The 27,813-nt window shown below is 36.0% G+C and overlaps 1 protein-coding gene across 3 annotated transcripts; it reads right to left on the bottom strand.

The window, feature by feature from the left end:
* Positions 1–479: 479 nt before the first annotated feature.
* On the bottom strand, positions 480–27,493 carry rsf1b.1 (remodeling and spacing factor 1b, tandem duplicate 1). Of its 3 annotated transcripts, XR_007828561.1 has the most exons (19): positions 27,288–27,493; positions 25,295–25,386; positions 25,011–25,103; positions 24,707–24,912; positions 24,469–24,617; positions 21,858–24,382; positions 19,115–19,390; positions 18,928–19,032; positions 18,761–18,840; positions 18,521–18,575; positions 17,169–17,278; positions 17,014–17,081; positions 16,398–16,605; positions 16,114–16,313; positions 12,497–12,676; positions 11,798–12,297; positions 9,542–9,611; positions 9,391–9,441; positions 480–1,631 (listed from the first exon to the last, which is right to left on the bottom strand). XR_007828561.1 is itself a non-coding variant. In XM_051120577.1 (18 exons), the coding sequence occupies exons 1-17, from the start codon at positions 27,439–27,441 to the stop codon at positions 9,561–9,563; spliced, it is 5,052 nt and encodes a 1,683-aa protein (XP_050976534.1). In that variant the 5' UTR covers positions 27,442–27,493; the 3' UTR covers positions 9,213–9,441; positions 9,542–9,560. The 3 variants fall into 3 exon arrangements, 2 of the variants coding, with proteins under 2 accessions (XP_050976534.1, XP_050976535.1); XM_051120577.1 differs by lacking the exon at positions 480–1,631 and having other exon boundaries at positions 9,213–9,441; XM_051120578.1 differs by lacking the exons at positions 480–1,631; positions 9,391–9,441; positions 9,542–9,611 and having other exon boundaries at positions 11,568–12,297.
* Positions 27,494–27,813: the final 320 nt, after the last annotated feature.

Genomic DNA, 27,813 nt, shown 5'->3' on the forward strand with positions numbered 1-27,813 from the left:
TTGAGGTGAACCTCAGTCGTGTTTCTGTGACATTCAAAGCTAAACGTTCAGAACTCACATCGTGTTTGACATTTAATCCTGAGACGGTTTCAATGGCTGAGAACGAACACGTCCTGTCATTTCGAGGAATAACGCCGCCCACCGCGACCCTCCGCTCTCGGCAGGTTTTTGGACTATTCAGATGACACTCGTGATGGGACTTCCTGCGGGGTGAGAGTTGTTTCACACACTCACCTCTCCCACAGGCCCGACAAACAGAACTTCCCTCATTCAGTGTGTGAACCGTTCCCGTCCCATGAGGTGACGTCACCTCAGAGTCATTTACATATGGAGTGATTTAAACCAATTAACGGTTTTATATATTGTTCGCACATCAAATTAAGCATTAAGATAGGACAGATGACAAAATATTTTGGGCGTATATTATTTTATTTGGATCTCATACTGCATAAATGAAAATCTAAATATTTTAGACACAATTTTATTTTATTGCATTGCATTTTATTGGACAACAAATATAAAAATTGGGTGACAAATTAATTTAATGCGTCTTTGATGAATAAAAGCATTTATTTCTTTATTAAAAGAAAAAAAAAAAATCTTACTGACCCAAATCTTTTGAATAGTGTTTTCAGGACACGTCATCAATCGGCCATATTAGCGGCACTCAACGTAAACAATCAGAATCGATCGAAACTCGCATATTTTGCTGATTATTGCTGTTGAAATGGTCAATTATTGTCATGTTTTGGGCTATACTAATAGGTCGGATCAGGTAAAACATTTGGAGTACTATAGACTGCCAAAAGTTCAGTTACCAAAATCAAGGAGAAGAGTGCGAAAAGCTATTTTTGAGGAATAAAAGGCATTTGTGGTTGGACAAACTGAACTAGGATTTCCAGGGCAAGAATCCTGACAACATTTGTGTTTGTTCTTATCATATCCGCTCAGGTAGGTGAAATATTAGGCTAATATCTTAATTAACACTGCTCGTACTTATCTTTACCACCTATTAACTTTATTTTTGTCAAACTATTACACCCTTTTCTGCTTACTAAGTCCTTCTCTATATGATATAGCAGCTTCCGCACATTTTTCATGGTTTAGACGGCATAAATTAGTGGAACAACTAATATCCATGCAATCCATGCTGTTGTTTACATCCAAGTATCACCAATATGGTCGTGCATTCGAGTAACTGACCAAATCGTGACGTAATTGCAAACCGTCTATTCACCTTTTTCGTCAACGTGGAAGTAGTGAGACTTCCGGTTCATTATCCGCTATAGGGAAATAAGAAGATTCTAATAATATGGTAAGACAATTTGCAATATCAAACAGCAAAACAAGCTGTTTTGTACAGCTAAAAATAGCTGGACGTGGACCGGAAGCCAGACGTTCTTACGGGAAGAAAAAGGTGGATATGTATTTTACTGTTTCACAATATCGTTTTATTTTATTGCTCAGTGATCCAGATGCATATGAAGGTTTTACGTGTATTTACAGATGATACTGGTCTCTCCAGGCCTGAGTTCATGTGAATGAGATTATGATGTAGGTCTCTGTCCTTTCTCCAAAAATGTTGGTCCTCTTCACTGGGCTCTTGGAATGTCTCTGCTTTTGTCCAGCCTCTGTGAGAGTAATCATAAACAGTGCTCGCCTTGAATGTGTAATTTGGACCAAACACTTCCAGACCAGTAATCGCCCCCCCTCTCCTCTTCCCCATCACCCACCCGTTCCCTCTCTCTTCCCGACAGACAAAAGAGATGAAGCACAAAAGACGCTTTCAGCCTTTCTGCTTACAGTTTTGAGGGAGAGCATTTGAAGGCTAGTAGATTTTGGGGAAGCAGGGCAGTTGGGTGAGTGCACTGCGTTCCGAGAACTTGTTGAGTCTGAGAGTTTGGATGGAGTAGAAAAGAGCCCTAGCGCCTGGAGGCATCAGTTTTACAGTCCATATGAAACAGCTGAACTTACTTAAAACATCTGATATCACTTGTTTTATGCAACTTTATAGAACCAGTGAAAAACTGTAACTGGCATCTTTCAGTTCTAAATTATTATTATTATTATAAAATTATTAAATTTTATTATAAATATATTTTAAGAATATTTAAAATATATTTTAAGTTATTTTATAAATAACTGCAGAAAATGTAAGCGTGTGCATGTATATCTGGAAATGTGTATCTAATATTCCCCAGGAGAACAAAAAACACACATAAATGACATTTGGGCATTTAACAGAACCTTTTAACTTGATACTAAAACTAGTATCAAGATAATTTTAACTAATAAACTTGATCTAACAAGGTACATTTTTATATTATTTAGATCTATTCTTTTCTAAACAATCTATAAATTTGCATGATTTCTTTTCTCTTGATTCTTTTAACAAACTAGATTAACTAAATATTACTACTTTTACTTTAAATTGATGTGTTTATTTTATACAAATATTTTATTTCACTCATTTTATTTAAATTTATTTAAAAATACATTTTATTAAATTAACAAAATTTTGCATCTCTTTACGTATTTATTCATTTAAATTAATTATTTATTAATTTTTGTTCTACTAAAACTAAATTAACTAAATATTACTACTTATATTTTTTTAATAATATTTTATACAAATATGTTTTCATAAATTTATTTACCTTGCTCTCTTAAACTAGATTAACTAAATCTTACTATTTTATTACATTTTTTAATAATATTTTATATAAATATTTTATTTTATAAATTGTATTTTATTTAATTAATTTAAATATTATTTTATTAAATCAACAAAATTTTATTTTCTTGTAGATCCTGCATCTCTTTGTTCCAATATTTATTCATTTACCTTATTCTCTTAACAAACTAAATGAATTAAACATTACAACATTTATTTAATAAAATATGCTTGTATATTTTATACATAAAATGTATACATTATATTTTAATTTTTTTTTTGTTTATTTACCTTATTCTTTGACAAACTAGATTAAATCACTTTTACTATTTTTTATTTATTTAGATTTTAAATATAATATTTTATACAAATATTTTATCTTATAAAATGTATATTAATAACTCTAAATTTCATTACATTAGCAAAATTGCTTTTCTTGGAGATCCTGCATCTCTGCACTTTGCTCCAAATTTTATTTATTTATTTATTTTATTTATTCTCTTGACAGACTAAATTAACTAAATATTACTAGTATTTACTTGTATTTATTTATTTTAAATGCATTTTTTTAAAATTATACAAATACTTTATTTCATAAATTTATTTATATATTTACTTATTTACCTTACAAACTAGATTAACTAAATATTGCTACTTTTATTTATTTATTTTAAATGCATTTTAAAAATATTTTATACAAACGTTTTATGTCATACATTTTATTTAAATAAATACAATTTTTAATGTTATTTTAATTAGGTTACTTTTATTTAATTCATTTATTTTTCTATTTATTTATTTATTTTAATTTATTTGAATAATTAAAATAATTTGGGAGAGGTAATTTAATACACTTTAATACAAATATTTTATTTTATTAATGTAATTTTATTTTATTTTATTATTATAATTAAATAAGCTTCTTTTTCTTGGAGTTCCTGAGTCTCTACACTTTAATAAAAAATTTTAAAATTAAAAATTAAATGCTAATTTAACAAGGTAAAAAATTCAGGACCTATTTCCTGGAACTCAAAGCCAAGACCCTGGTGTTGCTGGTGAGTTACAAAAAAATGACTGTAGATACTATTTTGAGTACAGAGCTAGTATGCAGTTCTATATTCATCTGAAAGTCTACATGAGAGATGTGTGAGACCTACTAGGGTCTTTAATCTGAAAAAAGAAAAACTGTTTATTTTCCATTCAGTTGAATTACTGTCTTTGAGAAAGACAAAAATCAATGTATGATGTATTTTAAATAAAACAGCATTTTATTCATCATTACACAAAATAAGTTGGCTTTAATCTGTAGCTGACATAAGATAAAAGTGTCAGGATGACAGAAGCAAGGGTTTTCCAGCGTCTCTGTGAGCCGAGGGGCTTTTAGAGACCCACTGTGATGAGCAAACTCAGTGTGTCTGCCGGCATCAATGGCTTATCACCCAGCAACCATTCAAGCCATTAGCAGAGATTCTGCTCATTCACCATGCATTCAGCAGGTCCACAGGGATGCTACTTTGTGCAAAGAGGCTCTTTGCCCTCACAAAACAAAACATCATATAGAAAAAAACACCAGATAATCAAAATGGAAGCAGGAAGAGAATAATCCATATATGTCACTGTGTCTTTATTTATGAGAGTTTTATGCAAAGTACTTGCTCAAAGCGTTGAATGCGTTTACAGTTTTACACTAATCTAATGCCAGTTCATTTGGATATACATAGATGCAAAAAATTATTTCTGTCTTGGAAAAAAAATAGATTAACTAAATATAACTACATACAATTTTTAAAATTGTTATTTTAATAAATGTTATTTTATTTCTCATTTTAATTAATAAAAATGTCTTTATTATCTGAAGGCAGTTAACATGTAAGTATATACAAATCCAAACAATGAATCATTTGAAAAAACTTTAATTTCTTGAAATCTAACTCGCTTAACTAAATATAAAAATATTGTAATATTTATTTATTTATACATTGTACAATATCTTTTATTTATAAATGTTTTATTTTACTTTTAAATGTAATGAAATTAACACTTCTTTTTTCTCCTGCGGTTCACTCAAAGAGGGCAAAAGGGAATTTCCACGCTTGTAATTCTGGTGAACTTGAGTGGACATTTCGCTCTTCACATGACCTCACGATGACCTCATTGTGACCATGAGCAATCACTCCCCCCCCCCCAATAACCATATTCACACCACCATGTTATTCAAGGAAAGAAATTCACTCTGAAAGCATGGAGCTCCCCGTTTTGTTCAAGGCCATTTGATGGAACGGAATCAAAAGAAAACAAAAGACACTTCCGAGTTCACACACTTGGGAGTGGTTCATCGTATGGAGCAGCCAGTCACAAAAGGAGCTAAAGATGTTAACGGCACTTATATGGAGCAGGTCCATCTTAATGAAGTAAAACTTGCTCAAAAAGGAGTTTTCCCAGGAAACGTTCTCACAAGATTGTCTAAAAGTTATGAACATTCTTGAAGTAACATTAATAGAATGTTCAGTGACCTGAACCTTTTTTTTTATTCCATTTTTTAAATGTTACCTGTTTCAGAGAACATTCAAAAGAAACATTCCTGTAATGTTTGCAAAATGATAAAACTGAACATTTTTAAAATAAAAAACATTTAATATTAATGTTTAAAGCTCTAAAGTATAAAAGCCCATTCCCGCCACAGAATAAAAAAAAAAAACATATAATTTTATCTCACAATTTAGACTGTTTCTCGGAACCCAGAATTCCGATTTTTTTTTCCTCACAATTCCGAGTTCACATTTCAAAAATTCATCTCGCAATTCTGACTTTTTTTCTCGGAATTCAGATTTTCCGTTTTTCCGTTTTGGGTTTCTGCTACTGAAAAAAAATTTAAAGAGGCAAAACCGCCCTCCTTAGTTACTGTTGCTATGTCCGACAAACAATGCTGCTCTTACACTACACATCTTGTTGTCATGTAGTGGAAAATACATCACGGAACAAAGAGGAAAGTCACAACACGCTGAAGGACAAGACAGAGCAGGTTACTTCTGGTATGAAACAAGGTCTCAGCTTTAAAATGTTGTATTTTTTTTTTATAAAATTCAAATGATAAATACCATTTTTGTGGCTCTTTAATGTATTGTGACAGATCACTGTATTTCCTTATTATATCAATCAACACATGAACCAATCGTCTATTCTTACTTAAAGCATGAAATAAACATGAATGAACATCAGGACGTATATTATTTTAACAATGAAAAGACATCACGAAAGTTAGTCTACTCTCCTGTCTGATTTGTTTGTTGGACAAAAAGGCAGATTCAGTGTTGTGATTGGTCAGATGCCTGTTAATCAAGCTGTTTGTGAAGGGACAATTGCACCTTTTTTATCTCAGAATAGAGTGTTTTCATGATACGTTATCAATCGGCTATATTGGCGGCACTGAGTGTAAACAATGCCACTGAACCGAACGGAACTTGCAAATTTTGCTGATTGTTGCTGCTGAAAATAGTCAATTATTGTCATGTTTTGGGTCGAACTGGGAAAAACATTTGGAGTCTTATGGACTGCCAAAAGTTATAACAAATCAAGGAGAAGAGTGCAAAAACTGTCTAAGGAACAAGGCGTTTGTGGTTGGCCAAACTGAACCAGGACCGTTTTTCAATACCAAGTACGCAAAGTTGGTAGTTCGGACTTCGCAAGTTTGACTCGGGAATACGAACTCCCGAGGACGGGAGGACGCAAGTCCTGTAATTCTGCAAATGGAACAGCAGCGTACTTGATCAGTCAGCTCGCCTTTTATACTCTGGTTATCTTCACTGTATGTATTTACAAGAAGAAATATGATATTAACCACCACTGCCTCTTTTCCTTTTCATTTAAACATATTAATAGCTGCAAAAATGTATTTCAGGGAATGTACAACATTACAGTGAAACGAAATATTATATCAAACAGCATTGCCTTTTCTGTTTCATTTAAACATAATATTTAAACATTTCATTCAATAGCGACAAAAATGTGGGTCATGCAATGCATAACATACACGCATTACAAAATATCAAACACCACTATTTTTGTTTTCTTCAAAATGTAAACCACAACCCTCTTTACGTACTCATTTTAAAATATATATATATATATATATATATATATATATATACAATATGTGCACTGTATATAATACATTTTTACGCATAACTTTGTCCTCAGTCAAAATGAGCCAAACCACCTATTAACCTTAACCTTAACCTTAAGTCCTTTTCTATATGATTTAGCAGCTTCCACACATTTTTTCCATGGTTTAGACAGCATAAATTAACAGAACAACATATTCAGTAGTACATTAACCATGCAATCCATGCTGTTGTTTACATCCGAGTATCTCCAATATAACCACACATCCGGGTAATTAACAAACCGTGATGAAGTACAAACCCTCTATTCAGATTTTTTCCCCTCAGAATTGCGCAATATTCCAAATTGTGAAATGTAAACAGTGAGATAAAAAAGTGGCAATTGTCTTTATTTTTTATTCCATGGTGGAAATGTGCTTCCAGTACGAATGTGATAAAAAAAAAAAAGACCGCTTGATTGCGTAAAACTACTCTACTTCTGGATTTATACACTTGACGAAACATTTAAAATAACACGGAGGTTATTATCTTGAATAGAAAAGACCGTGACACGTAAAGCCGGAAGAAAATAGCCCATAAATTTACATTTAATCGTCAAGCCTGAGTATTCCACCAAAACAAGTGGGCTTTTTTGAAGGGGCCAAATTCAGAGGGTTCTCACCCGAGGCATTATATCTGTTCCCCTCCCATCACCCTCATGCTCTATTCTCCATCCCTAACACTCATTCTTCTATACAAACTCAAAAGTTTGAATATGTGAGGACTGTTAACATGCAGAGAGGAGCGGCATTAGTATTCCGCTCAGACGGCATCGGCCAGACTCTGCGGTAATGAGATCCGAACTAGTAAATCCTCTTTCACAGCTTGTCTCCATGTTAGCAGATCTCATAATAAAAGTTATGCATGTTAACAAAAACTCCTGGCCTGATCAAAACGTTGATTCTGAGCGAAAGATGCGAGAAATGTGACAACGTAAGAAGTGTTGCCTGTTTCTAATTTCGGTGTTGCCGTGGCGATGCCATTTGCTTAAGATACGATGCAGGATCAGATGGTTAAAGTTAAGGAGAGACACAGGACGGTTTAGGGGAAAGTCTCCAACTAACAGGAGATCCCGCAGGGAGTTTTGAAGTGAATGCCAGAAACTCAAAGAATTAAACATGAACTGATTGAAGGGGAACGCAGCACTCTTGGCTGTAAACGAGTTAAGGATGAGACTTCTCTCACTGCTCAACCCTGCAGGTCTTAAAGGATTTTCCTTACAAAAATTAACCATGGTTTTATTATTGTAAAAGTATAGTAACCATGTTTTTTGGCGTACTGGTTACCATTTGTAAAACCAGAGTTTTACTACAAATACCATATAACTATGGTTAGACTACCAAAACCATGGTTAATCTGAAGTTACCATGGTTTTTTGGTTTTATTTGCAGTAAAACCATGGTTAATTTTCGTAAGGGTTAAGCTGGTTTCCCAGTGTTTCCCAGCACTCTAAAAACAGCTACAGACCAGCCTGAATTGGGACTTGGGAACAGATTATTATTGTCAACAAAAATAAAATTAAATACACTTTAAAAAAAAAAAAAAAAAAAAAAAAAAAAAAATGCTGAGTGAAATTTAGACAAACCCACCAACTGGGTTGTTTTGACAGAGTGGTTGGGTAAAATATTTAACTAGCCTTCTGGGTAGTTTTATTTAACTCAGCTATTGCTTAAAAGTTATTTATTGTATTGTATTTATATTATTGTATATGACTGGCTTAAAATGAAAAAAATAAAATGTAAATTAAAAATTAGACAATTACTAGAGGCATCAGCAATAATCAAAAGGTGAACAATGATTTAAAAAAGTTTATTATTTATTTATTCAACTTCTTAATAAATGTTAATTTATTCAACATATTATTAAATATTCATTTCCAACCTATTTTTAAGCAAGAAATATAGTAATTTTGTCCATGCTTCAGCCAGCGCTGGGTTGTTTTTAACCCAACATTTTTAGTGTAAATAAATAAATAATATTATATTAAAAAAAAAATAACCATGAACTGAAAGAAAATAATATCTAACAAACATGAACAATATCTGCAACATGTATTTATATATATATATATATATATATATATATATACATACACACACACACATATGTATATATATATATATATATATATATAAATACATATATATAAATACATATATAAATACATATATACACACACACACATATATATATATATATATATATATATATATAACAAATAAAAATAACAGAAACACACAACATGCGTGTATATATTACTAAAATGATTTTTAAAAATTTATAAATAAGTATATATTGTATTCAATATATATGAAAAAAATAAAAGTATATATATATATATATATATATATAAATATGAAAATACATTTCTCAATGATTTTTTTAAAAACACAACTAAAACCAAAGTTTTAAATACGAAAAATACAATATTGCACTGTTAGATAGAACGACAGATAGAACGAACGATACTTTCTATTCTCACTAATTGGTCGCCACCATGTGGTCACATTAAGAACTGCAGTGTCAGATTCATGACTTCAACAGATCAACACCAACCTTGTGTTCAGCGTGCTCTTCTCTTGCTCCTTGTCTATTACTGTCGAAAATCTACAAGAAACCGGAACAAACAACATCACAGTAAAAAATGTAACACCTTGGTATTTGCAAAAGCAACTTTTTCCAAAATATTCCTGTCACAATAACTTGCCTGCCACGACGTCCTGTCATTAACCTCCAACAAAGAGAAAACGTAAAAGCTGACTACAACCAAGACGAATCTGTGCACATGTAAAAGCATAACACCGTCATTATACAGGTTTCATTTTTATTATGACAAATGTACAAGATAGTAAATCATATGAAAGAAATTACAATACAGTTAACAAAAACATCCAAAAGAGGAACAGACGAACACAAAGGACGTTTCTAAAAGCTAAAACCAGACGGCATCTGTCCATCTGCTGTCAAACTAACGTTACATCAGGCCAAATATCTTCAAACACTGGTGTCGGCATCCCTCATGACATCATAATATCAAATTACGCAGATTTTTGTGTGAAATACAAATATATACTGTGTCATTCTAGGCTGGGCCTCAATTTCAAATGGATGTCTGTACCTTTGATTGTTAAATTACACATCAGTCCAATACTGTTAATAGACCACCTCGGGGAGAAATGCACTGTGGTCCGGTACCTAACGATGCTCTTGTCTAAAACTATATTTGTAAAAAAATCAAGGAGGTTTTATTCTCAAAATCCGATGCCATAATGCTGCAAGAGCAAACATATCAGACTAGAATATATGTGCATGCCAAGCATAAACATTAATGTACAAGACATTTTTTACACCGCTTTTGTCGATCAATGCTGACATCGAAACAATTAAACTGTCTGTTGGGCTTCATATCAAATGCTTTTCCTCTAAAAACAGAGCATTCTTGGAAATGTTTTAGCTATCAGTGGAGACTGAAAAAACCCACAACTCAAAGACGACAAAACCGAAACAAACGCACTGAAAATGAGACAGACGTGCCCACTTTGGAGTGGTACAAATGTACCTACGAAACAAATTATAAACAGCTGCAATCATAAAAGGACTGCTATGTATACTTTAAATGATTTAAAAATGCTTCTAATATGTTACAGCAGAAAACTACAGATATACACACCAGGATAATGCAAGATTACACAATGTGTTTCAGACGTGTTCGGGGCGTCTCACGTCACGCTGCTCTCAGAAAGGTCGGAAAGGTCACCAGCAACATGAATTTCGGTCTTTAAAAATAGACAAAGCCAGGAGATGACGAATCTCTTCCTGCATTGTCTTGTAAGAAAAATGTATTGCTTTGTAATTGATGAAGAACAAACAAATCATACACACCATTAGTATGCCTAAAAAACAAAAGGAAAACATTACAATGATTATATTCATATATTTATATAAAGAAAATGAATATAGTGCACTGAAACACAGACATAAGCAGAACATGATGAGCAAAGAAGAATCCCTTAGATGGAATACCTGCTCTAAAATGAGATGATGAAGGAATCCCTAACTGCGCATCGGTGTGGGTGAGAGTCCTCAGCATTTTATCATCCTCGAGTGGAAGATTTGGCATTTGAGGCATTGAAAAGCTGCCAGAGTAAATAGTGTTGGAATTCAAATCAAAACGTGGTGCTAAAACAGTCCAAAAGTAACAGAATTTTAGTACGTTGGCTTAAGTAAATGAGCAATTTTCACCATTAGACACCTCGTAGAAACTTCCAGGAATCGTGTGCGCTAATGGTGCGAGCAGCTGTGATCATTTCAGGTACAAATTACAATTCTATAATAAATAGTATAACAAAACAAAGCTTATAATGACATCACTTAATAAAAATGTTTCTTTTTCATCCCCACCAAATGACACTATGAAACCAATTCGTAGAAATTCAACTTCCACTCTATTAGATTATAAAAGATGAGCGTTAAAAATGGCCTTCGGAGTGGAAACAATGTAGGGAACCTCGCTGAAAGCAAAGCTCCGCTCCTTTGCTCTAACTCCACCCACTTCCGGTTCTCTCTGAAATGTGCAACTGACAGCAGTGGAGATCAAAACGCACGTAAACTGGACAAATGTCTCTACGTCAAACGTGTGAGTGTGAGCATGGCTGTGTGATTAGTGTAAAAAGAGGTTTTCGAGGTTGTTTCCAGAGGGTTTGTTTCTTATCGAACGAAAGCGATACTATAGAAGGAATATCTCTGGGAGTCTCTTAGAAGGGTTTGCGTTTTCTTTCCCTTGATACTTTTGCTCAGTAAAATATTTACAGCTATTATTAACGTTCCACCTGATCTGGCACGTTTAACGCGATCCGTGCTGACAGTGGTAAAAACAGGATGAGGGTCGGAAAGGAGAAAATGTTAAAAAAAAGGAAAAAAAAAAAAAAAGAATACCAAGTTATAACTGTTCACTGTTGCATACATAGTCTACGAGGTCTGTGACGCCCAAAAGATCGTCTTCGTCTTCGTCCTGCGCGGGGATCTCCATGCCGTTCGGCGCTGATGGGGCGTTGCCGTTTTTAGGCGTCACTCCCACGCCGGGTCGCGGGATGAGACCCTCCAAACCCTTCATCGGGCTCTGTCCGTTAGTTGGAGGAAGCTCCACCAAGTTGTAGTCTAGTGGACTGGGCCCTTTGGCAACGGTCTCCTCTGTCTCTTTGTCTTTCTCTTTCTCTGATGGGCTCTTCTTTACCTCTTCTTCGCTCTCGCTGTCATCGGAGTCTATGCGGTTCACGCGCTTCCGGATGGGCCGCTCCTCTTCCTCGGATTCGTCTGAATCGTCGTCGTCGTCGTCATCCTCCGACTCCCTCCGGCGTTTGAGGGACAGGCGTCTTCGACGTTTCCTGGATTCTTCCTCAGACGAGTCCGCTCTTATCTTCTTGGGCTTCCGGTCTTCTTCATCAGATTCAGACTGGAAACTAACTGGAGAAGCAAAGAGAAAATCATTTATGTTAGGCGTCATGCATAGATTTCATCAAAATATCTTAACGTTCCAAAGATGAACAAAGGTCTTACAGGTTTGGAATGACATGAGGGTGAGTAATTAATGACAGAATTACTTACATTTTTGTCGAACTATCGCTTTAAGCTGTGAATATGCATAGGTGTAAATGGCACTTACCTTCGCTGTCAGAGCTGGAAAGCCGTCTGCGCTTCTTCTTTTTGTCTTTGTTGGTGCTGGCCTGTGAGCCGTCAGAATCTGAGCTTTCACAGTAATTCACCTCTTGCTTACGACTCCGATAGGACCGCCGACAGCGGACGTCCAGATCGCTGGCACTGAATTCACTAGAGCCTTCCGTCACTGCACGCAAACACAAAACAAGACAAACAAACATGGAAACATTTCAGTAAACAAACAGTAAACCACAGGTACGGTATAAAAACTTTTAATATACAATAAACATTTTTTTCAACAAAAGATTTTTTACCTTCATAAAACATTATTCGTCTACCTCAGCAGTTCAAACATAAATATTATATCAGCTTTTACTTTTTTTAATTATCTGAGACTTTTAATTTCAAATTTTTTTTATTAAAATTTTTTTGGGCCTTTTTCTATTTTTCCGTGATAGGACAGAAGAGATAGGACAGGAAGCGAGTGGGAGAGAGGGGAGGTGGGATTGGTAAAGGTACACAAGGCGGCACATCCGAAGCGCAACTATGCCGTATGTCGGCGTGCTGCCCACAAGGCAGATGCCAACTAAATTTATTTTTAAACAATTAAATTAAGACGCCGTTTCAGTTCCATGTTAAAAAAATGAAAAAATCTAAAATTACGAAATTAAACTAAGCACAAAAGAGGCAGAATGAGGAGCTAAGCATGGAAAGGAGCAGCAGACCGACTACAACAATGAGTAATTAAAGTCATTTTAGGATAATATGAATTGAAATGGCTGAAAAATCATAAATACAAACAATAACTTAATTTAATGGCTTATCACTTTTGACCAATAGGTGGTGCTGTTTTCAAATTGATGTGACAATGACACACAAAGTTTGGTGTCATTATGTCAAATCTTTCCAGAGATACAGCCTCAGAGTCAATTTGGCATCATGCCTCAAATGTGTAGTGGCGCTGTATGAAAACAGTTTTGTTTATCGACACGAAATCCATAACTTTGAGTCAGCACAGTCTGAAGAAAATTTGAGTCAAATTTGGTGAAAATCGGACCAGCGGTCTAGGAGGAGTTCGAAAAAGTATGTTTTGTACATTAATCAAAATGGCGGAAAACTAAGTTCATCGAAGTGTGGTAAAATTGGTACGTATGTTGTATTTTGAGACCAGTTTCATTACAATAGGCTAATGCAATTAGAAGTTATTAGCATTTTTGCAAATTTCATTATTAATGTTTAATGAATAGTGTATTACTTCTGACCAATAGGTGGCGCTGTTACCAAATTGATGTGGCCTGGTCAGTGTGAGGTGACAATGGCACACAAAGTTTGGTGTCAATGTCAAAGCTTTGCAGAAATACAGCCTTAGATGCAGTTTGGCATCTTTCCAGCAAATTCGTCGATGCGCCAAACGAAAACCGTTTTGTATATCGACACGAAATCCATAACTTTTTGCCAGCATCGTTTGAAGATGATCTGAGTCAAATTTGGTGAAAATCGGACTAACGGTCTAGGAGGAGTTCGAAAAAGTAGGTTTTGTACATGAATCAAAATGGCGGACAGGATGTTTGGCCAATATTGGCATAATGAGTATCAATGTTCTCGGCTTGACCCAAGGAATCTATTGAGATCACTTTCATTACAATAAGCTAATGCAAGCAGAATTTATTAGCATTTTTGTAAATTTCTTTATAACTTTTGACCACAAGGTGGCGCTGCCCCAAAACTTTTTGAGTACTGTCAGGGCATGGTGCCGAAGACACATAGCGAGTTTCGTAACGATACGTCAATGCGTTCGTAAAATATAGCATATATAGCATTGGGTATGGTTGGACTCGGCATGATGCACCAAATCTAAAGAGACCAGTTTTGTGATTTTTGGCCAAACCATTGAGAAGTTATAAGCAAAAATAAGCATTTTTTCGTGTCTCCTGACCACTAGGTGGCACTGCGCCGAAACACTGCAGGTAGCCTCAGGTCATGCTTGTTATTACACTCACCAAGTTTGGTCTCAATACACCAAACCGTTGCGGAGATATACAGGGGTTGGACAGTGAAACTGAAACACCTGGGTTTAGACCACAATTAGTATGCCGTTTGGCCTCCTTTTGCAGCCAATACAGCATTATTTCATCTTGGGAATTACAAATACAAGTCCTGCACAGTAGCCAGAAGGATTTTGAGCCATTCCTTTCGCAGAACAGTGGCCAGGTCACTATGTGATGTTGGTGTATGAAAACATTTCCTGACTCGCTCCTCCAAAACACCCCAAAGTGGCTCAATAATATTCAGATCTGGTGACTGTGCAGGCCATGGGAGATGTTTAACTTTACTTTCACGTTCATCAAATCACTCTTGTCACCAGTCTTGCTGTGTGTATTGGTGCATTATCATCCTAATACACGGCACCACCTTCAGGGTACAATGTTTGAGCTATTGGGTGCACAAAGTCAACCTTCACACTCTGCTCTTATTGGTGGAATGTGCGATCAGTAAAGACTGGCCACCAGGCTGCATAAATATAGCCATGAAACCTCCAACACTATATTGGCCAGTGTTTCAGTTTCATTGTCCAACCCCTGTAGTCTCATATCCATTTTTGCGTGCTTTTTTGTACAAATCATTTGCACGTTATTCGAGAACAGTTCGACTAATCACTTCCATAAGTTTTTGCCAACATGGTCTCAAGATGATCTGAGCCAATTTTGGTGAAAATCAGACAAACCGTCTAGGATGAGTTCAAAAAAGTAGGTTTTCCGACTAAAAATTTATATAAAAAAAAACTAAACCTTACGATTTTTGAATTTTGGACTTCATTCGACTCGGCATGAGCCAAGGATTCTGTACCTTATGGTTCAAAAGTTATTAGCATAAAATTATTGAAACTTTGGACAAGTGGTGGCGCTAGAGAGTTTGGGTTAGAGACTCCAAAACTTGCTGTGGTTAATGTTGGGACTGTCCTCTATCAGTGTGCCAAATCTCACAACTGCCATAGACTCAAGAGCGGAAGAAGAAGAAGAAGAAAAAGAACGGCAACGGATACAACCTTCGGTGCTTGGCCCCTAATTACATAAAATAAATATAAAAAACTTTTAGAATACACAACAGGGTTGCATATTTAGTATAGTAGTTTTGTATTAAAATATTGTTTATTACAGGGAAAGTTCACCCAAAAAATTAATTTCTGTAATTAATTACTCACTCGCATGTCATTTCAAACCCTTAAGTTCGTTCATCGTCAGAACACAAAATAAGATATTTTTCACGAAATCCAAAAACTTTCTGACCCTGCATAGACAGCAACACAACTGACATGTTCAAGGCATAGAAAGGTAGTAAGGACATTGATAAAATAGTCTTCTTTGTCAGTCTGCGACACACGTTCACAAGAGTACCACAAAGTGTCCTTGCTACCTTTTTGGGCCTTGAACGTGGTAGTTGTGTTGCTGTCTATGCAGGATCAGAAAGCTCTCGATGTCATTAAAAACATCTTAATTTGTGTTCTAAAGATGCACGAAAGTCTAGCAGGTTTGGAACGACATGAGGGTGAGTAATCAATGACAGAATTTTCTTTTTTGGGTCAAATATTCCTCTAATTTTTTTTTTTTTTTATAAATGCCTCACCCATCTCCTCCTCCTCCTCCTCTTCATCAGTTTCCAGCTCTTCCTCGTCAGAGTATCCTCTGGGTTTGCGTCTCCTGCGTGGCGGCTGTCTCCTCCGCGGGCGTGCAACATCGCTCCCAAAGTCACTGTCCTCATAGGACGGGACTTCTGCTTCACTCTCCGCCTCATTATCTGACGCCACAAACTCTTCATCCTCTGAACTGATGACCAATCGGACCAGAGTAAATGTTATTTCATTGACAGGATTCTTTGATTATCGTAAATTAAAAGCTGTTTAACATTACCTTTCACTGAGACGGAACTCGTCTTCACTCTCTTCCTCATCCACGGTGCTGTCGCTGTCGAGATCGTTGAGACGCCGCCGCTTCTTTTTCTGAGCTGCGCTAGTTTGCCGCGGCCGCCCGTTCTCCTTCCCATCCTCCTGTAGGATGGTGGACATGTCCTTCTCTCTGTGCCCTGTGATGTTCGCCATGTCCTTTCCCCGGCCTGCTCCTGTGCAATGACACATTTGATCAGTCTAAACTCCCACATTTAAAGAGACAGTTCACCCAAAAATTTAAGTTCTGTCATTAATTACTCGCCCTCATGTCTTTCCAAAACTGTAAGACCTTCGCTTATCTTCGGAAGACAAATTAAGATATTTTTGATGATATTTTAATGATGTTCTTCCTATCTTTCTGGTCCTGGGAACATTTTAGTTGGACTGTCATCTACGCAGGGTCAGAAAGCTCTTGAATTTAATTGAAAATATCTTAATTTGTGTTCCGAGGATGAATGAAGGTCTTACGGATTTGGAACGACATGATGGTGAGTAACTAATGACAATTTTCATTTCTGGATGAACTAACCCTTTAAGCTCAAATATCAACATTAGTATAACATACGAAAACACTCCCCCACCTCCACCCTCTGCCTCTTTAATGTCTTCCTCAATTGCTTCTTCGATCGCTTCATCAAACTCATCAAACCTGACAAAAATGTAACAATAAACAGTGAATAAAGATCATGTATAAACAGCGTAAAATAATAATGATTGTGTAAGTTGATGGACATACCTGTAGCTTATGTATTTCTTCGCCCTGGTTGATCTCCGTCCCCAACTTTTGCTTTTCTTCACTTCTTTCTTCTCTTTCACTAGCTCCTCCTTTTCTTCCTCCACTTCCACCTTCAAAAAAATATATATTAATTTACAAAACCTTTACCACAGAGGTACACTTCTATTCAAAAGTTTGGGGTCAGTAAGACAGTTTTTAAAATAATTTTTTATTTAGCAAGGATGAATTAAAGGGGTCATCAGATGCTAAGTTCACTCTTACATGTTGTTTGAACATTAATGTGTGTTGGCTGTGTATGTACAAATCTACCCTAAAATCATAAAAACCACATTCATGATCCAGCTTCACTTACAGCGGAAGTGAGTATAAGGGTTTTTTTATGAATCTTTGCGATCGCCTTTCCTAATAATGTGCTAGTTAGCAAGTTTAGCGGCTAAATGCGGCTGAAGTAAACAGGCTCGTCACTCCTCAGAGAGAAGAGAGGGGCGGGGCAAGCAGAGCTCATTTGCATTTAAAGCAGCCTCGACCAGAATGAGATGATTTTTTCAGAGCTGATTTTGGCAAGGTAAAAAGGGTGTTGTTTTACACAACCATTGAGAATTTTTAACCAAAGTATATTATAGACTTTTCATTGAGACCCTAAAGAATCATATCAACTTGTGGAAAATGGGCATCCGATGACCCCTTTAAATTGATCAAAAGTTACAGTAAAGACATTTATAATCTTATAAAAGATTTCAATGTCAAATAAATGTTTTTTCTAAACTTTGTTCATTAATGAATCCTGAAAAATGCACCTCAGCTTCCACAAATAATATAATGCAGCACAACTGTTTTCAGTGATAATAAAAATGTTTTAATCAGCAAATCAACATATTAGAATGATGACAGTAAAGACTAGAGTAAAGATGCTGAAAATTCAGCTTTACCATCACAGGAATAAATTACATTTTAAAATATATTAAAATAGAAAACAGTTATTATAAACTGCAATAATGTTGTTCAATATTGCTGTTTTTACTGTATTTTTTACTGTATCAAATAAATGCAGCCTTGGTGAACAGAAGCCACTTCTTTAAAAAACAAAAATCATACTATCCCCAAACTTTTGAATGGTAGGCAAAACTATTAAGCATTTAGAAACACTCAAAATATTTCTTTATAATTAAAAATGGTAATTAAGCTTAAAAGCTAAAAATAAACTTTTTATACTTTAATTTATCCTTTTATCATTTCCTCAAGTCTATCCCATTATCTATGATTTTTTTAATCAAAAAAGAAAATAAATAAATGCATTAAATATTATCCATATTAAGTATCAACAAATTTCAATAAGCAATGAAGGCACTTACAGAGGGAGTGATGATGTTCTCTACACTGATGCCAACATACACCAGTCGCTCTTTCCTGTGAGGGAACAAAAAATGTTACGCCATTTTTTTCTGTAATTTCTCAAATAGGCCATTATGCCATGGCACAATAAGTGCATACTGTTAACAGACTCAAAGAGGTTAAATGAATTCATTCAGGAACTTCTCTGCAACTGGATCAAACTAATTCATTTGAGCTGGTCTAAATATCTCTTTATTCACCTTCGCTCTGCACGTTCTTTCTTTTTGAGGGCAGCATCCAAATTCTGCAATTGCTCTTCGAGTCTGTCGCAAAGTTGCTTCTGCAAGAGAAATGAACAGCATCAGTATTTGAAAAGCCAGTATAGTGCATTTCTGTAAATGGACTCTTGAAATCTGAATTGACTCACATGCTGGCAGGGGGGGCAGAACCATTCCCCGTCTGGAATGATCATGAGCGGAGGCCGCAGACAGGCAGTGTGGTAGCCGCTGTCACAGGAATCACACAGGAGTATCTAGGGCAAAAGAAATGAGAGGTTAAAAAGCAGCACTTCTGACCGTGAGAAGATGCAGATATTTTGCAGGAGAGTGTCGCACCAGCTCGGGATGGTTGGGAAGGCCACAGTGTTTGCAGGGGTCGTCATTGGGTTCATCATTTTCTGATGAAGAGGTAGAGGAGTCAGAGCTGTTCCGCTCTCGGTTTCGGTTTCTCCTTCTTTTCCTGGTCTTTTCCACCTTGTAGTCTTCGTCGCTGTCATCCTCCTCCGTCTCCTCTTCTTCACTCTCGCTCTCCTCGTCATCATCGTCGTCGTCCGAACATTTCTTTTTACGTCTCATGCGAGACCATGGTTGTCGTTTTCGACGTCTACCCACCTGTTGAATAATGAGTTCATTGTGAATGACCTTCAACTATGATCAAATAAATTATTACTGTTCAAAAATGAATACTTTTATTCAACAAGGACCCATTCAATTGAACAAAAGTTTTTTTAATCTTACTTTATCTCACAATTCTGTCTTTTTTTCCCTCGCAATTTGCTAATCTGCATCTTGTGAATCTGATACAAAATCATATTTGTGAAAAAAAGACAGAATTGCACATTTTTATCTCAGTTCTGACTGCATTTCTTGCAATTCTGAGTTTATATCATGCAATTCTAAGAAAACAGTCATAATTGCAAAATACAAAATCACATTTGCGAGAAAAAAACGTCATAATTGTGAGTTTTTATCTTAGTTCTGACTGTATTTCACCCAACTGTTTATATCACACAATACTGACTTTTTTCTCTCAATAGCAGGATATAAACTTGCATTTGTGAGAAAAAAGTCAGAATTATGAGTGTTTAATCTCAGTTCTGACTGTATATCTCGCAATTGTGAGTTTATATCACGCAATTCTAAGAAAAAGGTCAGAATTGTGAGACGTAAACTCAAACCTGTGAGAAATACAGTCAGAATTGCAAGTTTTTTCTCTCACAGTTCTGACTGCATTTCTTGCAATTGCGAGTTTATATCATGCAATACTGACTTTCTCAGAATAGCAGGAAACAAACTCACAATTGTGAGAAAAAAGTCAGAATTGCGAGATACAAACTCGCATTTGTGAGGAAAAAAGTCAAAAAGTTTTTATCTTAGTTCTGACTGTTTCTTGCGATTGTGAGTTTACGGTAGTCAAAGTTTGACGTTTATCAAAAAAAGTTCAAAGTTGTCCTAAAACAAGAACGAAAAAAACCTCACGATTGCAAGACAAAAGTCAGAATTGCATGTTTTTTAATTTCAGTTCTGACTTTATAACTCGCAATTGTGAGTTTAAAATCACGCAATTCTAAGAAAAAGTCAAAACTGCAAGATGTAAACCCGGAATTGTGGGAAAAAGTCAGAGCTGTGAGTTTTTCTCTCACAGATCTGACTGTATTTCTTGCAAATGTGAGTTTATACCATGAAAAACTGTCTTTTTTCTCAGAATAGCAGGACATAAACTCCAATTGAAACAAAAAAGAACAGCGAGATACAAAGTCGCATTTGAGAGAAAAAAAAGTCTAAATTGTGATTTACAAACTCACATTTGCAAGAAAAAGTCATAACTGTGAGTTATCATCTCAGTTCTGACTGTATTTCACCCAACTGCAAGTTTATATCACACAATACTGACTTTTTTTTCCTCACAATAGCGGGATATGAACTCGCAATTGCAAAAAAAAAAATCATAATTGTGAGTTATCTCTGTTCTGACTGCATTCCTCGCAATTGCGAGTTTGTATCATACAATACTGACTTTTTTTCTCAAAATAGTGGGATATAAACTCACAACTGCAAGAAAAAAGTCAGAATTGCAAGTTTTTAATCTCAGTTCTGACTGAGATTGTGACTTTTATCAAAGAGTTCTAACTGAATTTCTCACAACTGTGAGTTTATATCACGCAATTCTAAGAAAAACAGTCAGAATCGCAAAATGTAAACTCGGATTTGTGAGAAAAAAAGCTGAATTGTGAGTTATCTTTAGTTCTATTTCTTGCAATTGCGTGTTTGTATCACGCAACACTGACTTTTTTTTTCAGAACAGTGGAATATAAACTCAAAATAAAAAAAAGTTAGAATTGCAAGATAAGTCTGAATTGCGAGTTTTTCTTTCACAGTTCAGACTATTTCTCGCAATTGGGAGTTTATATCACAATTCTAAGGAAAAAAGTATGATGTAAACTCGGAATTGTGGGGAAAAAAGTCAGAATTGCAAGTTTTTTTTATCACACTTCTGACAGTATTTCTTGCAACTGTGAGTTTATATCATGCAAAACTGACTTTTTTCCCCCCAGAATAACTGGATATAAACGTATAATTATGTGATATATACAACTGTGAAAGTCATGAAAGTCAGAATTGCAAAATACAAAATCCCATTTGCGAGAAAAAAAATCCCTCACAATTCTGACTGTTATCAAATAGTTCTGACTCTATTTCTCACAACTGAGAGTTATATCATGCAATTCTAAAAAGAAACGGTCAGAATTATGAGATGTAATCTTGGAACTGAGAGAAAAAAAGTTTGAAAAAGAAAATCGCAATTACTATATTTTATTATTTATACAGTGGTAGAAACAGGTATCCATAGAAAACAGCTATTTTCAGTTAATTTTCAGTAAATGTATTTTACAATGTTACTGTTTAACAGGAAATTTTTGTCATGTTATGGCCAACAAATTTTACCCAAATCAATGGAAAATAAAACACTAAAAACGTAAATTTTAAAACTGCATTGCTACAAGCGAGTTTAGTCCTCACAACATTACAATGAACAGTATAATAAATTAATAATTAAAAAAAAAAAAGATACTCATACCTTTGGTTTTGTTTGGCCATCTGGCTGCAGATTCTCAGCTTTCCTTGGCTTCCTTTGTACAGTATCCTCCTCCTCTTTGTCTTCATTGTCATCCTTTTCTTTCTCCGACACCGGAGTGGCCTGCTTCCGCTCTGCCCTCCTATCCTGGATCTCCACCGCTTTAGCGGTGGGTCTGCAGATTCTCGGAGATCTCCTCAAGCACCTGCCGTCAGTCACCTCAGACTCTGAATCTCCCCTCGCCTCTTCTCTCTGAAGTTCCGCCTTCCGCTTGTGAGCTGGGATTTTGATCTTCATGCGAATTCCTTCCTGCCGTGCCTTTTCTTCTTGTTCTTCGCCTGTTTTATCCTCATCCTGACTCTCCTGAGCTTTCTTTGGAGGCCGGCCTGGTCTTTTACTGCTTTTCACAGCAGTGCTGCTTTTTTCTCGAACATCCCCGGAAGCCTCACGCTCTTCAGAAGCTGCGTCTTGCTTAGATTGTTTGATTGAGGTGGTGTTTTGATCCACGGGAACATCGGTTTCCTTCTTACTTGCTGTTGTAGTCTCAGATTGAATTTTATCAGCTTTACTGATCGCTGAATCAACCTCCATTGGCTTCTCTTTGCTCCCTTCCTCTGATTCAGGTTCCTTTTCATGTTCTCTGTTCAAAGGAGGTTTCTCCAAACTCTTGGACTCATTGGGTTGTTCTGTAGCTTTAACCTCATCTGATTTTTTCAATGCAGATTCTTCAGAGCTGTTTGCAGCTTCACCCTTTTCATCCTTGTCTTTTGACATTTCCAGATTCTTATTTTTATCAGTTTCAGCTGTATCACATTTTTCCTCACCGTCTCCTTTCTCTGTGGTTTTTGGTGTGCTTGGCTTACTCGTTGAATCAGAAACAGATTTTTCAAGATCACTTGATGCTGACTTAGGCTGCTCTTGCGATTTACCTTGAGGGCCATCAGTCTCTTCAGAAGGTTTGGAGGCAATGGACTCACTTTCTCTGTTTTTTGCTTCAGACATGGACTGTTTTTCAGTTTTTGAGACAATGGCAGTTGGCTCTTTTTCTGTGGTGGTGTCTGCAGAGCTGTGATGAGGTTTCGTTTCTTCTGTGTTCTCTGGCTTTTCTGTGCCAGAATGTGGTTTGATTACTTCACGGGAAGAAGATTCTTCTGTTTTAGATGACTGGAATGATTCAGTTTCCATCGGCATGGAAGCATTCGTATCTGCTTTTTCATGGTCTTCATTGGAGTCTTTGGGAGATTGCGTACTTTCTTCTGCGAGATCTTTCTTGGACTGTTCATCTGGGAGGATTTTCATTGACTCTTCTTTTGAAGTCTCTTCTTTCGAGAGATCTTTAAGTGACTCTTTTGCTGGCTCACCTTTTGGAAGATCTTTTATTGACTCTTTTGACGATTCTGTGTTCGGGAGATCTTCTTTTGAGGCGTCTTTAGTTGGCTTTTCAATTGAAGTCTGTTCTTCTGAGAGATGTTTCACTGACTGATCTTTTGTAGGCTCATCTTTTAAGGGAATTTTCACTGACTTGTCTCTTGCAAGATCTCTTGACGATTCTTTGTTTGGGAGCTCTTTCGTGGCTTCTTTTGAGAGATCTTTCACTGACTCCTTGTTTGCAAGATCTTTCGATTCTGCTTTTGTTGACTCTTCTGGCAGTGTTGATGTATTTACTTCAGTAGCATCCATACTGTCAGCACTGGGAGATTTTTTATTGTCAATTACTTTTTCAGAATCAGGTGTCTTTTCTGACTGTTTACTTACTGATGAGGGTTTTTCTTCTTTGTGAGATTGAGAAGTTTCAGATTTTTCTTTGTTCTCCTCAGCACAGGATTCATCAGGCTTCTCCACTTCCATTTGCTCTTCAGCACACGATCTGGTTTCATTCTTATCCATTTTCTCTTCCTTCTGGTCATCCTTTCTCTCCTTTTTCCTCTCTTTGGATTTCTCTAAAACAAGAGGGAGATTTTCTGACTTGCTCTCTTCTGTGCTTTCTTTTTGAAGACTCTCTGACCCTTTTTGCGCTTCACTCTCAGATAACGTAAGGTGAGGGACGTGGCCGTTGATTTTTTCGGCACCCGATCTGCTGTCGTCGAAATACGTCCGCGATTCTTTCACCGGAACGACAGGAACATTTCGTACTCCTGTGCTGTTGCTGTCGAAGTCTTCACTTAGTTTCATTTCCCGCTTTTTCAGGGGGATTTTGGCTTGATGGTCATTTTTCAAAGCTCTTTGAGTCTCTTCTAAAGTTTTTCTTTTCACATCCTCTGTCTGTTCTGCATTCTGTGAAGGTGTTGACAAGTTCTTGGCTTTCTCCTCCTCATCCTGTGGCTCTTCTTTGATCGATCCAGTAATAACGCCAGTGCCGTTTGCCGTCTCCGAATGTTTCTGCTGCTCTTCTTTTACCTTCAAGCCTTTTTCCGACAAACCATCTGTGGTCTCTGTATCTTCTTGCTTTGCATTGTCTTTCTCCAAAATGTTTTCCTTATTTTCAGATGTGGATATATCATTTTGTGACTTTTCATCTCTGATCTCCGCTAGAATCCAAAAACACACAGATAAAACAAATCAGTAAAACACTCAAATTATGTTCAGCTTATACGTAATATTACTTTTTAGATACCTTCAGCTCCCTCTTTTTTCTTGTTCTCTTCATTGTCTGGGTTCGGACTGTTACTAGATGAGCCCTCCTCCTGATCCTTCTTTACCAAAAGTGCTGGATCAATTTGAGTCTTCAACAATCCAAGGATTTGAGCCAGGTCGTCTCTATTTCTGAAATGGAAAATAAAGTAATTTTTTCCAGAAGTGAACGTATACTATAACTATGTAATTCCACTGGAAATTGATCACTGAATGCCTACCTTACTATACACTTCCAAGAAGACCCATCCAGATCATCCTGTTCTTCTACATAGACCCTCACATTATGGTCTTGATCTAGCTGGAACCAGTACATGAGGCCATCTTTGTCTCTGCCGATGGGCTGAAGACGCATTTTATCCGGATCCTCTTCATTGATAGCGGTTTTAAACTTGACATTGTCATCAAACTGGCATTCACACAAGTACTGTTTGAAAAACAAAACATTGTCAAGTTACGTTGGGTTAATAAAACCAGAATTTACAAACGCAACAACAGTTTTTACAAATGATTAGGCCATTTTACCTTCAATATTCCTGTCTTACACTCCACTGTCATCTCTCGGTAACCTTTCTTTTCCAGCTCCCATGCCCATGTGGTGTTAAACTCCTGACAGATCTAGAGTAATAAAGCCATCAAAAATTAAACACTGATGAGAGGAATATTGACTTAACACTGTCAGTTGCTCACTGTGCTCATAGCTATTCACATATTCATTCACAGCTGTTTAAATGTGATTGTTAAAAACAGAATGTGCAACTTATGCCATGAGCCATCTAATAATTCGCTGTTAACACAGATTTACTCACCTTAATGAGATTCTTCTCCCATCTGTCTGCAGACACAGACTTGCCAATTTTCCGCAGTAACTTCACGTGAAGGTCCACGAGGAGTTTGGGTACTGGAGACATAGAAATATTTTGATATTAAAGCAACATGTAAGGCATAATTATAATTTACACAGCCAAGACACAGCTTACAAGTTTAAGTCGGTGCTTCTTAAACTGTTTATAAAAATGTATAAATTACACATTATAAAATGACAGTTAATTGCCAACGGGTCTGATTTGTGCATTTGTTCATTCAGTAACATAACTAACAGTAACACATCTGTGTACTTAAGTGTTTGGCCCAACTTCTTAAATAGCCACAGTTGGATTCATTTATAAATATTTATATATCAGCAAAGAAAAAAAAAGTTTAAAAGTTAAATAGTAAAATTAACCCCAGTGTAACCTATTCATGCGTGAACACTAAATTTGCATTTAAAGTAACTACACAATTATAAACACATTACTGGACATTTAATATTTCTGTTGTTCTTATACTGCCATAGTCCTCTAGATGCTTCATTGAAGTATTCATATAAATGTGTTTATGACTGGCAGAATCTATCTGTTTCTACTGTAAACCACAGCTGCTATAGTTTCTGCCAAAATACTCTAACTACATTTATTATGCAATACTGTAAAACTGTAGCAATTTAAAAGAATAGTTCATCCAAAAACTAAAAAGATTTTTTAATAACTCTACGGAGAAACACCATGAAGGTGAATAAAGAATTTTTAATAGGGTGAAATACCATCAACAAAACATTATATACACAACCAATCAAAAGTTTTTGAACAGTTTTTAAAATATTTCAAGTTTTTTTATTGATTTTTTTTATGTTTTTTTTTTTTTTTTTTAAAGAAGTCTCTTCTGCTCACAATTTTACTGCTGTACTTTGGATCAAATAAATGCATTATTTGACCCAAAGCACAGCAAAAAACAGTACTTTTTAAAAATACTTTTGCTATTTAAAATAACTATTTTCTAGTTGAATATATTTTAAAATGTAATTTATTCCTGTGATTTCAAACCTGAATTTTTAGCATCATTACTCCAGTCACATGAACCTTCAGAAATCATTGTAATATTCTGATTTGCTGCTTAAAAATATTGGTTTAAATATTGGTAATAATAAAAAATGTCTCTTGAACAGCAAATCAGCATATTAGACACTTTAGATTGGAGTAACAATTTTAAAATTTAGCTTTGATCACAGAAATAAATTACTTTTTACAACATATTGAAACAGAAAGCAGTTATTTTAAATGGCAAAATATTTCAATATTTCACAATATCTTGCTGTATTTTGAATCAAATAAATGCAGGCTTGGTGAGCAGAAAAGACTTATTTAAAAAACAATAAAAATCTTTGTTTAAAAACTTTTGACTGGTAGTGTATGTATGTGCATATATATGTATACACACACACACACACATACATACATATGTGTATATATGTATATATATACACACACACAAAGACTTAATAACCTTTATTGCAGCAAAACCATCCCAGATACAAATAAAGGGGCTTCTTGTTAACTTTCCCCAAAGTCTGATAATCAAAATAATCCCATATTGTCATTTCTCCCTCTGAGCGAGCAGGAAGTTTACACGTTCTGCGCATGCGCGCTTCTCACATCGCACCAATTCATGCCAAATTATTATTTAACTATGAATAAACATGAATATTGAATTCCTCCCAATATGTGTGTCGTTATATGAAAATACAAGTGAGTAAACAGTCGCATATAAACGCAAATGAAGCAGCAATGCGTTTCTGTTCGCTGTGATGAGTAAATAAAGCGGAATAAAACCTTCCGTCGGGCAAAACGCCGAAATTAAGGCAAGAAACGGCGCTTTAGAGACACAAACGGCGACAAGAACACCGACACCCGCGGGTGGAGTACCTAACGGCCCGTTAAAACGCATGTAAAGCGGCTGAAGAGCAACAATGGAGGAGCGGCTCACCCGCGCTGCTCTCCTGCAGACTGCGCTCCAGCACCGGGAACGACACCTCCGGCAGGTCCAGCATTGCTCCATACCGCTCCAGAAACGAGCAGATCACGGCGAAGCTCGGGCATAATTCCGGGGAAAAACCGTCCGCTGCCTCCGAGGCAGACATTATTCCGAACCGAGCCGCTGGAGGACCACAACCTCCCCACAATGCACCGCGACTATGGCAGACACATGGCCCAGAAGCCCTTGCGCCACAGACACTGAACTGATGTAAACAAACCAGCAGCAGCAGCAGAGAGACAGAAAGCGGGAGAAAGACAGAGGAAAAGAAACAAAGGCCCATAAACCCAAACACTTGTAACAGAACAACATTTGTATTCCGAGGGGGTGTTTCATAAAACAATTTCACCAAATAAGCCAGGCTTATTTCAGTTAGTCTGAATTATTGTTACTTAATTTGGCTCAAAATAAGTCAGACTAACTGAAATAAGCCTGGCTTATTTGGTAAACTTGTTTTATGAAACACCCCCCAGATATT

Source organism: Labeo rohita, chromosome 10 (genome assembly GCF_022985175.1).
Source record: "Labeo rohita strain BAU-BD-2019 chromosome 10, IGBB_LRoh.1.0, whole genome shotgun sequence".
In the NCBI taxonomy this organism is placed as follows: Eukaryota; Metazoa; Chordata; class Actinopteri; order Cypriniformes; family Cyprinidae; genus Labeo; species Labeo rohita.